We start from the raw sequence: 17,845 nt of genomic DNA on the forward strand, positions 1-17,845 counted from the left end.
TACTTAGAACTATTACTGTTTTTTTATGTTGATATAAATTTATTACCTGCATGATTGACAAGCAAAAAGCTCCACGTCAGCACACACAGCGTTCACGTCATCGTTACAAAATGTCACGGGTGACGTAATGTTATTTTCCAACCTACAATATAGTTACGCTATTGTTTAATGAGCAAACAAATCTATATCTTTATTTAATTAACGCCACCGGCAGTATGACCAATCGTTAGGCTCCAGTTACGATGGTGTAACAAAGTGGTTAGCGCGCCTGCCTGCAACCCAGGGGTAATAACTTCAAGGCTCGTCACTGCTATCATTGTTAGGCATACTTGTTATAAGGAAGAAACTTAACGGCAACGGCTCCACCCCAGTTATCACTAACAAGTTGTTCAAATTATCAGCCATACGTAAAAAGAAGGGAAAAATCACGCACAAAATTACATACGTGGTAACTCGTATAAGCTGGCACGAGGTGTATAAAACAGAACACCCGTGTTTTAATGACTGTAATTTTTCGTCCACGCGAGGATAATGCAAGTTACATTCATTCACAACAAAAATTTATATAAACGCAAGCAGTACTAAAGCATAAAATCGTTATTAACTTTGTAAGTGAATACTTATATATAGTAGAGTGGGGGAAGATGGGACACCTTTGACACAGAATAACTAATTATCCTGATCCTGTTTTAAACAACTAACGACGGTCTATGGGAGCCGTTAGGATAAAGTTTTATAAAAAATCATTAAATGTTTGTTTACTACCAAATTGGAGGAGAAAATAGATTGAAAAGGTGTCCCATCTTCCCCCACCCTACTATACGTTAAAAAAACCTTTATACCCAAAACATCACAACTGTTTGTTTTATTTAACATACGAAAAATGTACCAATTGAAATGCTCTCAAGTTTGTTACACTTTTCCTGTAATCTTACCTTGAATTCGAATAATTACTGTAAGCAACAGTGTTCATGTTTGTCATTTTCTTAGTTCTATAATTTCTAAAGATTGTATACCTTAAAGCTTATGTATAACTTTTAATTTCATATCGTAAATTTAAACACTGTTGTATCTCTATGGGACTTTACTAAGAATGAGGTAACTTTTTATTAACCTTATTCCTTATGTGGCCTCTACAATACATAATTTCGAACTCTGAAGTGTATACGTTTACTCCTACGTCTGGCGGTTACTGCTTACGTTTACTCCTACGTCTGGCGGTTACTGCTTACGTTCTTTTACTGGTCTCTCGAAACATCTAACCCTTAACTTGTGCTAGTTAACATTATTACAACTTGTGATGTGTTTAACTATTTGATATTCATTTGAAGTCGATATTTTTGACATGCCGCACGACCAAATGCTTGAAGGCGTAAATAAATCTATTTGCTTTTTTAGTCAGCCTTGCCAGATGCTAGCCATTGCTCAAATAACTCACAACAAGACAGCACAACCCTAATGATTAAGCACGTTTCGTTATTAGCTATATTTGTAATGTAGCTTTTAGGTATACAAACGAAGCTCAAAGGTACCGATTACTGGGTTACAAACGGTTCCCTGGCGCGTTAAAGTTTACTTTGCTCGCGAGAATAGCAATCATTAAATATATCATTGATTTGGCGATTTTATACATCATGGGTTATATAAACAACTAAAACAATATTTTTTTGTGAATGAATGTAGCTCTATGCTTGTACGGCAGTCGACATAACGCACCTTAGGCAAGATACTTAATCGTATATTTGCTACAACGCTGTGGTAGGTAATGGGTTGCTCACATATTCTACTCTTGGTTAAGAGGGCTGGTGCAATAAGCCATAGCCACGTACACATGCTTTCGTTAAGCTAATATGTCGCGAGTGCTGGTATATTATGATACACTCGCAATAATTAATCAATTAATCCATTTTATCCAAGTGTAGAGAAAAGAAACGGCAGTCGTAATAACATGGGTGTTGTGTTTCATACACCTTGTACCCGCTTTCGAGGTTAAAAAATAAAAAACCGTATTCTCGCGCCTGCCATATACGGTTGTTAATTGTTTAAAACACGATCACGAGGTATGGATAATATGATTGTGCTAAAAGTCTCCCGTCTTTCCCCATCCTACTATATAAAGAAATCGTGCTCCTTAAAATTTGGCTCATTACTCGCTACACTATTTTTTGTGATAATCTCCTTAAAAGGTAAACGGTAGGACACAGAGATCTATACAATAGGAAACACAACTTATTGTAATGCAAGATGGTTTATTTATATTGTTAACCAAATTTCCACATCTTTGTTCGTGCATTTATTCAAGGAAAGCAGATAAATCAATACCATCCGAGGCTACAACAGAAACAAATAATTTTTTGTGAATAAATGTAACTCTATATGCTTGTGCGGCGGGGAAACGACAGACGAAATAAAGCACCTTAGGCCAAATATTTAACGGTATTTGCTACAACCTAGTGGTTGGTAATGGGTTGTTCACATATTGCTAATTATTCCAAAGAACCAAGACACCCATCTAAATATTCCCGCTAAGTTACTCGAGTAACGACGGTCTACGGTATCAGGTGAATGTTTCCTATAACATTATAGCAGGAAAGACATCCTACACTGAACCGGTGCCAATAACATAACATATTATTTGCTGCGTAAATCGGTTAATAACAAACATTGTTTAAATGCAAACAAATCATCATTTACGACGTACCTGGTTTGAATGGCGTATAAAACCACACGGAATGGGGATAGATTCTGATGATTCTGCGTCTAGAACTAGACCAGATACCATCATACTTGCTTGGCGGAAAAATGGCACTAGCATTTGTTGTATCGATGAGGACGAGGGGTCCGACGACAAGCAAGAGGAGAAGCGCTGACTTATTCATCTACAAAAAGAAATCTTAGTCTTAAAACACGAGTAAAACAAACAACCACTCACTTTGCTGCCTTCTGAATGAAGAGATGATTCCGTACCAGAACTCGACGCCTTTTATTACGTGTGTACTGGTTATTAAACGCGTTAACATTTCCAAAACGGTTAGGCTTTAGAAGAAGCAGTTTTGTTCTTCTACGAAATCTAAAAGGTTTTCGCAGTTCGAGCACATTTGATTTCATGTTTTTCACAACACATGGGTTGTCCAAATTATCAGTCATGCTTAAAAAGTCAATCACCCACAAAGTTACATGTGTGATAACTCATAACCTGACACGAGTGTGCTATGAAATGAACAGCCGGGGTATAACTATACTGTCGTTGGCCGCCACGTCAATCATTCATATTCAGCAATGTGGCATTCAAGTTAACGGTATAGTTAGTCAGAACCATCACGGGAAGTAATCATTGAGACATCGCGTGATCGTTTCAGTGAAATCTGTCTGCATTGGATGAACAAAGTTGTTTTAATGAAGAAGGCTGGTGCAACAAGCTATAGTCACGTACACACGCTTTCGTTAATCCAATACGTCGCGTGTGCTGGTAGTATAATACACTCGCAATAGTGAATGAATTAATCTATTTTATCCTAAGTATGGTCAAGAAACGGCAGTCGTTATAACGTGGGTGTTGTGTTTCATAAACCTCGTACCCGCTTTCGATTTACCACGTATGTCACCTTGTGGGTGATTGTTTTTCTGTATGGGTGACTATTTGAACAACCTATTAGTTGCCACAGGGGTATTCCAACCGTCCTTATAAATTGTCTTGTCCACAGACTCATACGCCTTGTTCTCACACACAACATGGACACAAAACACTAGTTTGAAATCCTGGATCATTTAGTTTTTATAGTTTATTTGCAAACGATTTTAACAAATCTCGAGTGGTTTGTTGTTGAACAGCCGAGCAAAAATAATCACCTATAATGTATGTGAGTGGTAACTTGTAAGCTGGCTCGGAGTGTATATGCAACTATTTGCAGTAAATTTGCACGGGCATTGCATTTTTATTATAATAATTTGTGTTTCCTATGGTGTAGGCTAGATCTCTGTGTCTGAATGTGCTTTTGTTTACCTTTTTTTTGCTCGATCAAAAACAAAAAAGTAAACAATAGCCAACAAAGCGGGTTTCAGTCGCCATTTGTGACTGTGGAGCAATAGGTAAAATAAAATTATACATGTACTTTTGCTCGTGGAGTCTTACTGAAAAACGCGGGAAGTTTAAACCCACCGCGGCAATCATTTTGATAAGCCGACGTCTACCGCTTTTAGTTGATTCCCCGGGCATGTAACGTCGTTCTCACACCTCGTTGCAACTGTACAAGGCAGTTTGGATGAAGCAGCGACAAAGCTACAAGCACCCTTTGGATAAACTCAGTGCAGGATTATATTTGTTTCTTTTTTTAACGACGGTCTATGGTAGCCGTTAGGATAAAGTTTTATAAAAAATCATTAAATGTTTGTTTACTACCAAATTGGAGGAGAAAATAGATTGAAAAGGTGTCCCATCTTCCCCCACCCTACTATATGTTAAAAAAACCTTTATACCCAAAACATCACAACTGTTTGTTTTTTTAAACATACGAAAAATGTACCTATTGAAATGCTCTCAAGTTTGTTACACTTTTCCTGTAATCTTACCTTGAATTCGAATAATACTGTAAGCAACAGTGTTCATGTTTGTCATTTTCTTAGTTCTATAATTTCTAAAAATTGTAAACCTTAAAGCTTATGTATAACTTTTAATTTCATATCGTCAATTTTAAACACTGTTGTATCTCTATGGGACTTCAATGAGGTAACTTTGTATTAACCTTATTCCTTATGTGACCTCTACAATACATAATTTCGAACCCTGAAGTGTATACGTTTACTCCTACGTCTGGCGGTTACTGCTTACGTTTACTTCTACGTCTAGCGGCTTTGGAATGACATTACCTTCTGTTCTTTTACTGGTCTCACGGAACATCTAATCCTTAACTTGTGCTAGTTAACGTTGTTACAACTTGTGATGTGTTTAACTATTTGATATTTATTTGATTTTTAAGTCGATATTTTTGACATGCCGCACGACCAAATGCTTGAAGGCGTAAATAAATCTATTTGCTTCTCTAGTCAGCCTTGCCAGATGCTAGCCATTGCTCAAATAACTTACAACAAGACAGCACAACCCTAATGATTAAGCACGTTTCGTTATTAGCTATATTTGTAATGTAGCTTTAAGGTATACAAACGAAGCTCAAAGGTACCGATTACTGGGTTACAAACGGGTCCCTGGCACGTTAAAGTTTACTTTGCTCGCGAGAATAGCAATCATTAAATATATCATTGATTTGGCGATTTTATACATCATGGGTTATATAAACAACTGAAACAATATTTTTTTGTGAATGAATGTAGCTCTATGCTTGTACGGTAGTCGACATAACGCACCTTAGGCAAGATATTTAATCGTATATTTGCTACAACGCAGTGGTCGGTAATGGGTTGCTCATATATTCTACTCTTGGTTAAGAGGGCTGGTGCAATAAACCATAGCCACGTACACATGCTTTCGTTAAGCTAATATGTCGCGTGTGCTGGTATATTAGGATACACTCGCAATAATTAATCAATTAATCCATTTTATCCAAGTGTGGAGAAAAGAAACGGCAGTCGTAATAACATGGGTGTTGTGTTTCATACACCTCGTACCCGCTTTCGAGTTCAGAAAAATATAAAACCGTATTCTCGCGCCTGCCATATACGGTTGTTAATTGTTTAAAACACGATCACGAGGTATGGATAATATGTACTGAAAGTTTCCCGTCTTTCCCCACCCTACTATATAAAGAAATCGTGCCCCTTAATTATAACTTGGCACATTACTCGCTACACTATTTTTTGTGATAATCTCCTTAAAAGGTAAACGGTAGGACACAGAGATCTATACAATAGGAAACACAACTTATTGTAATGCAAGATGGTTTATTTATATTGTCAACCAAATTTCCACATCTTTGTTCGTGCATTTATTCAAGGAAAGCAGATAAATCAATACCATCCGAGGCTACAACGGAAACAAATAATTTTTTGTGAATAAATGTAACTCTATATGCTTGTGCGGCGGGGAAACGACAGACGAAATAAAGCACCTTAGGCAAAATATTTAACGGTATTTGCTACAACCTAGTGGTTGGTAATGGGTTGTTCACATATTGCTAATTATTCCAAAGAACCAAGACACCCATCTAAATATTCCCGCTAAGTTACTCGAGTAACGACGGTCTACGGTATCAGGTGGATGTTTCCTATAACATTATAGCAGGAAAGACATCCTACACTGAACCGGTGCCAATAACATAACATATTATTTGCTGCGTAAATCGGTTAATAACAAACATTGTTTAATTGCAAACAAATCATCATTTACGACGTACCTGTTTTTAATGGCGTATAAAACCACACGGGCTGGGGATGGATTCTGATGATTCTGCGTCTAAAACTAGACCAGAGACTACCATACCTTCTTGACGGAAAAACGATAGTAGCATTTGTTGTACCGATGAGGACGAGGGGTCCGACGACAAGCAAGAGGAGAAGCGCTGACTTATTCATCTACAAAAAGAAATCTTAGTCTTAACACACGAGTAAAACAAACAACCACTCACTTTGCTGCCTTCTGAATGAAGAGATGATTCCGTACCAGAACTCGACGCCTTTTATTACGTGTGTGGTGGTTATTAAACGCGTTAACATTTCCAAAACGGTTAGGCTTTAGAAGAAGCAGTTTTGTTCTTCTACGAAATCTAAAAGCTTTTCGCAGTTCGAGCACATTTGATTTCATGTTTTTCACAACACATGGGTTGTCCAAATTATCAGTCATGCTTAAAAAGTCAATCACCCACAAAGTTACATGTGTGATAACTCATAACCTGACACGAGGTGCTATGAAATGAACAGCCGGTGTATAACTATACTGTCGTTGGCCGCCACGTCGAATCATTCATATTCATGCAATGTGGCATTCAAGTTAACGGTATAGTTAGTCAGAACCATCACGGGAAGTAATCATTGAGACATCGCGTGATCGTTTCAGTGAAATCTGTCTGCATTGGATGAACAAAGTTGTTTTAATAGAAGAAGGCTGGTGCAACAAGCTATAGTCACGTACACACGCTTTCGTTAATCCAATACGTCGCGTGTGCTGGTAGTATAATACACTCGCAATAATGAATGAATTAATCTATTTTATCCTATAAGTATGGTCAAGAAACGGCAGTCGTTATAACGTGGGTGTTGTGTTTCATAAACCTCGTACCCGCTTTCGATTTACCACGTATGTCACCTTGTGGGTGATTGTTTTTCTGTATGGGTGACTATTTGAACACCCTATTAGTTGCCACAGGGGTATTCCAAACCGTCCTTATAAATTGTCTTGTCCACAGACTCATACGCCTTGTTCTCACACACAACATGGACACAAAACGCTAGTTTGAAATCCTGGATCATTTAGTTTTTATAGTTTATTTGCAAACGATTTTAACAAATCTCGAGTGGTTTGATGTTGAACAGCCGAGCAAAAATAATCACCTATAATGTATGTGAGTGGTAACTTGTAAGCTGGCTCGGAGTGTATATGCAACTATTTGCAGTAAATTTGCACGGGCATTGCATTTTTATTATAATAATTTGTGTTTCCTATGGTGTAGGCTGGATCTCTGTGTCTGAATGTGCTTTTGTTTACCAATTTTTTTTTGCTCGATCAAAAACAAAAAAGTAAACAATAGCCAACAAAGCGGGTTTCAGTCGCCATTTGTGACCGTGGAGCAATAGGTAGAATAAAATTATACATTTACTATAACTCATGGAGTCTTACTGAAAAACGCGGGAAATTTAAACCCACCGCGGCAATCATTTTGATAAGCCGACGTCTACCGCTTTTAGTTGATTCCCCGGGCATGTAACGTCGTTCTCACACCTCGTTGCAACTGTACAAGGCAGTTTGGACGAAGCAGCGACAAAGCTACAAGCACGCTTTGGATGAACTCAGTGCAGGATTATATTTGTTTCTTCTACAAGAGTTGAAGTTAAGTACTATTGCTACGGTTTAGTATTACTTAATTATATACTATTTTAATATACTTACACTAGAATAGGACTATATTTATTAGTATTATATAATTATGTGTAAACCTATTATAATCAATTTAGTATTGTGTCCTGCGATTGGTATTCTTGTTCTATCTTTACTTTATTTTTTAATATTTAACAAAATTATTTGAGAAATATCGCTACGGTTCTTATTTATATGAGAAAAGTCACTCGCGACTTGGCATTGGTTTACAATTACATAATCGGTGCGTTACGTCACAATGCGTTTTATGACATCCGCTTCGCCATCGCTCGCGAATATTACGTCAGAGTCAGGTTCACGCCCGAGAGCACACGTGTGCGACGTCACATTTCGGTTTCTTCTGTACGCTTTTTTTTCGCCACGTTTTTTTTTCATGGGGCCCCATGCGCGCTTTGCGTCGTCGCAAGGCACATTACTTATACTTTCTTATTACTTTTAATCTAAAATATATTTCGTGATGTTAGCACGAAATGAAGAATGAAGATCAAAGATTTGGTAAAGTATGAATCACAATAGGCATTGTTACGTACACCCCCTGTTTTCTAGATGACATCAGCAATGTGACGTCACGGAGTGGTGATGACGCAACAGAAGAACCCACTTCGTAAGTTGTTCGCTTTCGTCAGCACAATCTATATTTATTAAAACAGCAATTTTTTGAAATTTTAGAACATGGTATGTGACGTCACAGAGGATCAAGAGGACCAGGCGCAAAGCAGGAATAAAGGTAATTGTGACGTCACAGTATAAATCGACATGTAAATATTTTACTGTTACAGAAAAGTCAGCGTATATGCTGCAGAAGAAAAGCGCAAGGTATAGTGTATAATATTTCCTATTACTATAAAAAAGCATTATTTTGCCAAAGTTAGTTCTCAAAGAAGTTAATGTTTGTTAGAAAGTTAAAACAAAACGTACATCAGCACTGTATGAATTGAACCGGTGACAATAGGATGCGTGTCGTTTGTAATATTATTACTGTAGAGCAAGATTAATTCTGTTAGGCACATGTTACCCCTTTTTCTAATCGAGCTTTTACCAATTAGTAACACTATTTATAGAGTCTCGGGCTACGGTTAAATAATCCTGTAATTATTCTTTGTTTATCACCAAATGAAACGATAAAATATATGTACCTTTTTACTCCAACCTAATTCATGTTTGTTTTGCAGACAAAGAGCAAAGACGACGATAAAGATGCCGGTTTGAGGTTTTGCTTAGGCTTAGAAGTTGTGTGTTGTTGGGGTGTGGTTGCTGGAGCACTCTTACAGTGTTGCCGGATTAGTGTTTGTGACTCAATTTTGCTGGACCTAATGTGGCCAGCCTTTTTGTCAGTCACTACTTTAGTGCATTTTGCATGTCACTGAAATATATGCAATGAAACTATGGCGAACATCTTGCTGGATCGGATTTTGTTGTTGTACACGTCATTATCTGCTTCCTCTGCAAAGGTCGAATCTTTTAATGATTCTGCATTGTCCTAATCACTTGATCGGAACGGCATGTTGGTACACAAATACTCGAGTAATATCAACGCGCATTATAATATACACGCAGTTAAAACTTATACATTTGATATTCCTTAATTGTTCATTAGTTAATTGTCCCCGTTAACCTGTTTCTATTTTTTTACAAAAGCTTAATTGTGACGCTGGCCACGTTACAATTACGCTATACGTCGATGGGTCTTTTAAGGTCCGGCGTTCGGTGCGGTTACGTCACTGTCCAGACTGAGTTACGTTACTGTTGGGTTGTTGCGTCGACGTCGCCGCCAGTGGTGCTACGCTAGTTTTAGGTCACTACCGGTACAGTGATGCTACGCTCGGTTATTTAGACCACTACGAGTGCGGTTCGTAACAACCTAATGCAGTTTCATGACGGTCGAAGCGGTGCTTAACATCCGAACGATATTATATTGCGTGGAGATACCACTAGAGTATCGCGGTACCAACATGGCGACTTGTCAGGTGATTGGGACATGCGGAGCTGTTATTGGCTTCGACTCCTTGTGGTCGGACATTTAATAATTTGTACACTGCATATGATTATCCTTCAGGATTTGAACCATATTTTCTTTGAAGATGTTTCATTGATTATGTCCGCGTAAATTAAAGTCTTATAACTAGCCCATTTTTGGATGTGATTGAGCTGTTGTTTGTATTGCATGCTTTTTGCACCTTTTCTATTTGCACCTCGTTGTATTATTTTTGTCTTTTTGTCGTTGTTGTCGTGCACATGTGTATGTGCATTCGTTGTTTCATTTTTGTCTACGGGGGGGTTCTTTAACCTGCGTGGACAGTAACATCCCGCAAGGGTTCTCACCTAAGTAGAAACCCACTACCATTGGCTGGGGGCTTGTCGTGCCGTAGTGGCTTTCCACCAACGCCAGCCAAATAAAATATCAAGGTATTTTAATCTTGTTTTAATTTTTCAGAAGGCAATTAATTAATGATCATGTTTTTGCCTCAAGTGATTGATCGCAAACCACTAGATTGACTAGAATATAAATAAACATGAAATACCTTTATATCATTAAAGTGGTCAATAATGTACTGTTATCCAAATTATCAGCAATAAAAATAGACAAAATTATAACTGTTAAGCTGACATGCAGGTATTGAAACAGAACACCCATGTTATAACGACTGTCGTTTTCCGGCCACGCGAGGACAAAGCAATCTACATTCATTCGCACATTGTAGAAAACGCATGCGTATTGTAGGAGAGATATTACTTTAAAATTTAATTAAATGTTCGAAAAGCGTTAGTATCTTAGAAAGTATCAGGACGCCTTTTGTCCCCCTTCTTCAGTAAACAAACTTAGTACACAAACGCCGAATAATTACCACGAACTTGGTTATGCTGTGTTCCTTCGGTTTGTTTATTAGAGTTGTTATTGTTTACATTAGTCCATTGCATGGTTGCACCACTGCCTATATAATAGGTATATATATAAGCGTTATTTTTACTTAAATATTTGCAAAGAAAGCTTTATGTTCGTATTCCGATTTTTTTGTAGCCTGTAATGTGTGTAGCTTATACGGCATACTTACAGCGTACGATGGAGCGCAGTGTATTTAAAAGTGTGGTAAATGTATTGAAATGGCACTATATAGAAAAAGTTAGAAGACAGGTTTTATATTTTATAATTATTTATATGCTTTTTGTTTAATTGTATTTTAGATTCTTGTTACATAAAACTGATTTCAAGGACAATGGATGAAAACCATCATATAGCGCATTCTACAACAGTAGAAATATTTATATAGCAGGGTGGGAGAAGATAGGACACATTTTTATTCTTTCTTTCTCGTCTTATTTGGTAGTAAAAACAAAGAATTATAAAACCCCATCGTCACGACTTCCATAGACCGTTGTTAATTCTTTGAAACACAATTAGGATGTTTAGGTACTACATGTGCTAAAGGTATTCCATCTTCTCCTACCCTACTATTTTCTTTTTGCTTGTGTCTTTTATACTCTTGTTAAAACTGATTTTAAGGTCAGTAGAAGAAAGCCACCGCTTGTCATACAGCGTAATCTACAACAGTTTGTGGCGACGTTGTTTACAATTACTGCGTTAATCATAAACTAGACCTGCGGCTGTTGTGTTTACTTATGAATGTAACTGTGTAAGACAGTCAGCACACATGTTGTTTTGATCAGTCGAGGTTATGAATTCGCAGTAGTTTGTGTAAGTTCTGCGGGTAAAGTAATTACATGCACAGTTAGATATGAATTAGAGTAAATGCATACTAAAAAAATGTTATGCGTCTTTAACCTTTACAGCTCAGCAATTTAAATTTTTATTCAAGTGTCTTCGTTTAAAACGATGGCTGGTAAGAAAGTTGCTTTGAACTGGTCTCAACTGGTTCCATTTTTCGTCGCCATTTCCATATTCTTTCCTTTGTATTGCTTGCATATGAACGAATACATCACAATTCCAATGAAAATATTTTGGGTATTAAAGGTATGACTCGCTATGTGGTATAATTATAGTAGAATGAATAAGTTTATAGTCATACTATGGTTTAATGCATTATACTTTTGTGTTTCAGTGTTTTCCAATTTATTCTTTGATTCGTTTCGTCTGCAAGCAGTTCTATTCATTCAACGGTTTGCGGAATGACACATTTTCGTTTTTGATCGTCGTGGGATTAGCACTTTCTTCTGTTGGAGATATTTTTCTTCAAGACGGAAAAAATCGAAACAACGACAGCTTCTTTTTAGGTATAGTATATAGTGGGAAAAGATGGAACACTTTTCACTTTTTTTTCACGTCCCATTTGTTAGTAAACAAAAACATTCAAAGAATTATAAAACCGTATCCTCGCGTCTTCCGTGGACCGTTGTTAATTGTATAAAACGCCATCAGGATATTTGGGTGTTATGTCCTAAAGGCGGTGTCAGGTATTCCACCACCATATACTCTATAAACAGTCTATATAGTCTCTAGTAGACTTTATAAAACATAATGCTGTTGTTGCAAATCTATACACAGTGTATTGACATAACGTCTGGGTTTTAGACACCAGCTGGAAAAAGTATTAGCATTTTTGGATATCAAATTGATGTTTATTTATGGTTACTTGTGTTTTGAATACCCCGTGGCTTTATTTCTTATTGACAGTTTAATCGGTTGTTTGATTGTATAGGCACTACTATACAGTGTATAGCCATTTCTATTTATCACACGAAATCAATTAACCAAGGTAACGGATACACCAGCTTATTCAGTGTCAATATGTACAAGTCATATCCACACAGCTCCTACAATACTGTATTGCGTATCACCATCCCGCTCTTTGATGGTATATAGTAGAGTGGGGGAGATGGACACTTTTTCATTTTATTTTCTCGTCCCATTTGTTAGTAAACAAAAAAACATTCAAAAAATTATAAAACCGTATCCCCACGACTCCCATAGACCATTGTTGGTTGTTTAAAAAACGACCAGGATATTTGGATATTATGTGCTAAGGGTGTCCCGTTTTCCCCACCCTACTGTATATACCAAACCCTGTCTAGCTATCTTTATGTTGCAATAAATGTGTTTTAAGTTGACTGATTTTGTGCAAACGTTACTGGTTTTTATTTGTCCAGGGTTGTTAGCATTCTTGCTTGCTCATATCTGCTACATACAAGCATTTAAATGGACGCCGCTCAAGCCAGGATTGTTCTTTCTCCTTCTTTTCTTGGTGATTATAGAAACGAAGTAAGTAGACTATAATAGTAGTGTGTGGTAAGATGAAACACATTTAGCACGTAGTATTTAAATATGCGGATCGTGTTTTAAACAATTAACAACGGTCTATGTGAGTCGTGACGTGTTCTTTGTTTACTACCGAGTCGGACGAGAAAATACAATGAAACGGTGTCCCATCTTCCCTCCACCTTACTATATATTAATCTATACACGGTTGTACCGGTAACTATAGTGCAACGATTCTTCGTTTTACACTCTTTTTTACAAAGAGTTGATTATACTTATACATAAACACTTGGTAGGAAACAAGACTGAATTTTGTTCTTCTGTAATGTTGAATTTTGAAGGAAAACGTATAAAATACGTAAGCTTTATATTGTACTGTTATGGCCTAGTTTGTTAATTTTAAGTTATGGCCAAATTTAAAACACAAAACTCGCACTGTTATATAATTCCTTAACCCATACATTACACAGCCTTCTATTCGGCGGTGATGTTTTGGCAAAATACCCGCCGACGTTGTCAATTGGAGTGTACGTTTATACTGCTGTCATTGGCATCATGCTTTGGAGATCATGGGCACGGGTAAACTTTGGCCAGTTACTTGCGGGTAAGGATATAAGGCTCGTTGCAATTAAAACAATTATGCTCCAGGTGAGGCTCGAACTCACAACCTCCGCATGTCTCCGATACTGTTATATAAGTACGGCGCGCTAACCGATTGCGCCACTGGAGCTGTCTTTTAGACGGGTGGTTTAATTTATATTATCGAAAAAAACACTGATTATTTAAAAATAACGTAAAAGATGTCGGTGCACGTACAAATGTATTACGATTGCTGTTCTGTTTGTGACTATAAAATAAGAAGAAAACAATGCTCCAGGTGAGGCTCGAACTCACAACCTCCGCATGCCTCCGATACTGTTATATAAGTACGGCGCGCTAACCGATTGCGCCACTGGAGCGGTGTTCAAGCTTAGTAGTTTAATGAACAACATCGAAAAAATACCAATTACCCTCAAAAAGCATAAGCATACGGCGCGTATAACAATAATAATAATAATTTATTGCTAACCGATTGCGCCAGTGAAACTTCTTGTCGAAGTAACAACTTCTTGAAAACTATTTTTATCGTTTCAGGACATTGGCAGCCGCTGTGTGGCGCTGTGGGTGCAATTTTCTTTGTTGTGTCCGACACCATAATAGCTGTGTCGAAATTTCGAAGCCGATTTCCGGGTTCTGGTTTTCTAATTATGACGACATATTACGCCGCGCAACTTGCTATTGCACTAACAGTCACGAGACGAGTCAACTGATGGCAAATGTTATTCTATGTGAATTGCAATTAAAACACAAGTTCGTTACAGACCCAGCAGCATATTCAATATGTTTGTAAAATATTTTATCTATAGTAAGGTTGGGGAAGACAGGAAACCTTTAGCGCATATTATCGAAGTATCCTCATCGTGTTTTAAACGATTAAGAATGGTTTAAATTGGAATCGTCCCCCACCCTACTATATGACTTGCGTACATCTATTGCTGGTTTAATATTATAAAAGCATTTTACTTTATGCAGAAGTAAAAGGATAAAACAATGATAAAGCATAATTGGCAGCAGTGTATTGTTTAACAGTTTTCTAATTATAGAAAATGCGTAAGCCTATTTAAAGATAAGGCGTGATAGAATATATGCATCTTTAGCGGACACGAGAAATTTTCTAATCTGAAAATTGAGCGTTATATAGATTCGTGCGTCATACGAGATTACGGTTACGTCACAAACGTTTAATTCTGGAAGCTTTTTCTTTTGCCTAACTGTATTTGAACTAAAAACAATTAATATAGGGCGTAGGCTATACATATATATATAGTAGGGTGGGAAAAGATGTGACACCTTTAGCACTTAATATTCAAATATCGAGATTGCTTTGGAGTTTTAAACAATTAACAACGGTCTATGAAAGTCGTGAGGATACAGTTTTATAATTCTTTGAATGTTCTTTGTTTACAACCAAATGAGTCGAAAAATAGAATGAAAAGCTGTCCCATCCCCCCCCCATCCTACTATATATAACTAGTTGTATATATACATATATATTTATTTATTCATTCATTGCAATAAACCTAATGGACACGTTTATTTGCCAACTTAGTTTACAACCGGTCATCTCTTCTTTGTAGTATATCGGCCAAAAAGGAAACTGCTGCAAGACGTAAACAGTTACACCAAACACGCTTAACCGCCACCGCAGCATTCTTATGACGTTTTGAGGTTATACATTATTAAAGATTTAAATATGTAGCGGTCATGTTTCAGACATACCACCGCCAAAAAGTTGTATGTATGAATAATTTTTTAAATTACCTAGTCCAAATAGGCAGCTGGTATTCGCTGCGGATCTGGATAAGATCCGTGTAATTTGACAGTAGAAGCAAAATTAGATTTTAGTTAAAGAAAGTATCAGTTAAACATGACCTCAGAAAAGCCGACATTAAACGGTTTTGTATTTATTTATGAATCATATAGTAGGGTAGGGGAAGATGGGGCACCTTTTCATTCTATTTTTCATCCCATTTTGTGGTAAACAAATTATAAAACCGTATTCTCACAACTCCCATACACCATTGTTAATTGTTTAAAACACGATCAGTATATTTTGATATTATGTGCTTAAAGTGTCCCATCATCCCCCAACCCACTATATATAAGTCATAGTCATAGTTACGCACGCTTGTGACGGCGTGTTGTTTTCGTACAGGAAAAGTTGTGACGCGCAAGTGTTTAATGTGTAACAGCTTATATGTGTATCTATTGTCATTTTTATTCTCTTCCTAATAAGGGAAGTTTCATTTTACGCGTAAGCATATTGACGCATGCACGCCGCCAACTCTATTTTAATAAACATTCCCCCGACCCCATGCCTGTATGACCAGCTTTGTTATTTCGTTTCCAGCTAAGTCTCAAAACGTGATGGGACACTTGCGTACGGGCCGATATTTTTAGTCGCGGCTGCTGTCGAATTATCTTAGAAATTAAATTTGTTGTCAAATTAATTTCAAGGCAGATCGCGGCAACCAACGTGTAATGGAAGCGTAATTGAATTATTACATAGTTGTTTTTTTTGTTCCGTACAGGCCCGACAAGTTAAATAATTTATTGCAGATCGCTTACAGGAACAAAAACGGTATTTTTTCTGAGTCAGTTGTACGCAGCAGTTGGCGCGTGTGTAGGCGGAAGTGGTGCTTTGCAATACATTAAACCTTTTTTGTCATATTTTTTTTTAAAACTTGTACTTAAGCGAAGTGCAAAACGTTGGAGCGAATGTGTGGCAAGTTTTATTTATGCGAACTTCGTAGATACGTATACAGAATATAAGGCGATGCTAGAACTAGTATTGATATATGTAAGTTTTGTTGTTCTGGGTCATTGCAACGTCCAACGTAAGTAACCTACACATATTTTATGTTTAATGTGGTGGGGGAAGATGGGAAATTTTTATTCTATTTTCTCGTCCCATTTCGTAAGAAACAAAGATCATTAAAAGAATTATAAATGCATTTCCTCACGACTTCCATAAACAGTTGTGAATTGTTTAAAACACGATCAGGATATTTGAATATTATAAGTGCCTAAGGTGTCCTTCCATGCCCTACTGTATCCTCCACCCTACTATATATTGTCGGGTGGTGGGAGATGGGGCACCTTTATCACATTATGTCCAAATATCCTGATCGTGTTTTAAAGTTCAAACAATTAACAACAGTCTATGGTAATCCTAAAGATAATTTTTAAACCCACCGGGCAATCATTTTGATCAGCCGACGTCTCCCGCTTTTAGTTGATTCCCCGGGCATGTAAAACGTCGTTCTCACACCTCGTTGCAACTGTACAAGGCAGTTTGGATGAAGCAGCGACAAAGCTACAAGCACTCTTTGGATGAGCTCAGTGCAGGATTATATTTGTTTCTTCTACAAGAGTTGAAGTTAAGTACTATTGCTACGGTTTAGTATTACTTAATTATATACTATTTTAATATACTTACACTAGAATAGGACTATATAGTATTATATAATTATATGTAAACCTATTATAATCAATTTAGTATTGTGCCCTGCGATTGACATTCTTGTTTTACCTTTACTATATTTTATTTGTTTAATATTTAACAAAATTATTTGAGAAATTTCGCTACGGTTCTTGTTTTTGTCAGAAAAGTCACTCGCGACTTGGCATTGGTTTACAATTACATAATCGGTGCGTTACGTCACAATGCGTTTTATGACATCCGCTTCGCCATCGCTCGCGAATATTACGTCAGAGTCAGGTTCACGCCCGAGAGCACACGTGTGCGACGTCACATTTCGGTTTCTTCTGTACGCTTTTTTTTCGCCACGTTTTTTTTTCATGGGGCCCCATGCGCGCTTTGCGTCGTCGCAAGGCACATTACTTATACTTTCTTATTACTTTTAATCTAAAATATATTTCGTGATGTTAGCACGAAATGAAGAATGAAGATCAAAGATTTGGTAAAGTATGAATCACAATAGGCATTGTTACGTACACCCCCTGTTTTCTAGATGACATCAGCAATG

General features: G+C 37.1%; 3 protein-coding genes, 3 long non-coding RNA genes and 2 other non-coding genes across 8 annotated transcripts in view; 3 read left to right on the plus strand and 5 right to left on the minus strand.

Annotated features, from left to right (window-relative positions):
* Nucleotides 1-1,123, minus strand: part of LOC108949824 (apelin receptor-like) — a 5,209-nt gene extending 4,086 nt beyond the window's left edge. The window contains exons 1-2 of the mRNA XM_026836237.1: nucleotides 936-1,123; nucleotides 47-142 (exon numbers count right to left, since the gene is read on the minus strand). Of these exons, the coding sequence (XP_026692038.1) occupies nucleotides 47-142; nucleotides 936-982 (143 nt within the window). The 5' untranslated portion in view covers nucleotides 983-1,123. The remainder of the gene's footprint in view (nucleotides 1-46; nucleotides 143-935) is intronic.
* Nucleotides 1,124-2,233: 1,110 nt separating this feature from the next.
* LOC104266128 lies at nucleotides 2,234-3,039 on the minus strand. The gene is made up of 3 exons (XR_001974920.2): nucleotides 2,933-3,039; nucleotides 2,702-2,879; nucleotides 2,234-2,331 (listed from the first exon to the last, which is right to left on the minus strand). It is a non-coding gene; the product is annotated as an uncharacterized LOC104266128 (long non-coding RNA).
* A 2,836-nt stretch (nucleotides 3,040-5,875) lies between these two features.
* LOC101242236 lies at nucleotides 5,876-6,686 on the minus strand. Its single transcript, XR_182126.4, has 3 exons — nucleotides 6,579-6,686; nucleotides 6,348-6,525; nucleotides 5,876-5,977 (listed from the first exon to the last, which is right to left on the minus strand). It is a non-coding gene; the product is annotated as an uncharacterized LOC101242236 (long non-coding RNA).
* A 1,835-nt stretch (nucleotides 6,687-8,521) lies between these two features.
* LOC113474619 lies at nucleotides 8,522-10,347 on the plus strand. Its single transcript, XR_003396311.1, has 4 exons — nucleotides 8,522-8,648; nucleotides 8,714-8,771; nucleotides 8,824-8,860; nucleotides 9,217-10,347. It is a non-coding gene; the product is annotated as an uncharacterized LOC113474619 (long non-coding RNA).
* A 1,079-nt stretch (nucleotides 10,348-11,426) lies between these two features.
* LOC101242258 (lysoplasmalogenase-like protein TMEM86A) lies at nucleotides 11,427-14,849 on the plus strand. Its single transcript, XM_004226508.3, has 5 exons — nucleotides 11,427-12,014; nucleotides 12,103-12,274; nucleotides 13,148-13,259; nucleotides 13,727-13,860; nucleotides 14,391-14,849. The coding sequence occupies exons 1-5, from the start codon at nucleotides 11,877-11,879 to the stop codon at nucleotides 14,564-14,566; spliced, it is 732 nt and encodes a 243-aa protein (XP_004226556.1). The 5' UTR covers nucleotides 11,427-11,876; the 3' UTR covers nucleotides 14,567-14,849.
* On the minus strand, nucleotides 13,897-13,986 carry trnai-uau. Its single transcript is given in 2 exon segments — nucleotides 13,897-13,932; nucleotides 13,949-13,986. It is a non-coding gene; the product is annotated as a tRNA-Ile (tRNA).
* Nucleotides 14,126-14,215, minus strand: trnai-uau. Its single transcript is given in 2 exon segments — nucleotides 14,126-14,161; nucleotides 14,178-14,215. It is a non-coding gene; the product is annotated as a tRNA-Ile (tRNA).
* Nucleotides 14,850-17,754: 2,905 nt separating the features above from the next.
* LOC100177426 (adhesion G-protein coupled receptor G2-like) overlaps nucleotides 17,755-17,845 on the plus strand; it is an 11,057-nt gene continuing 10,966 nt past the window's right edge. Inside the window, exon 1 of the mRNA XM_026836469.1 lies at nucleotides 17,755-17,779. Coding sequence (XP_026692270.1) covers nucleotides 17,755-17,779 — 25 coding nt within the window. The remainder of the gene's footprint in view (nucleotides 17,780-17,845) is intronic.

Source organism: Ciona intestinalis, chromosome 10 (assembly GCF_000224145.3).
Source record: "Ciona intestinalis chromosome 10, KH, whole genome shotgun sequence".
Lineage (NCBI taxonomy): Eukaryota > Metazoa > Chordata > Ascidiacea > Phlebobranchia > Cionidae > Ciona > Ciona intestinalis.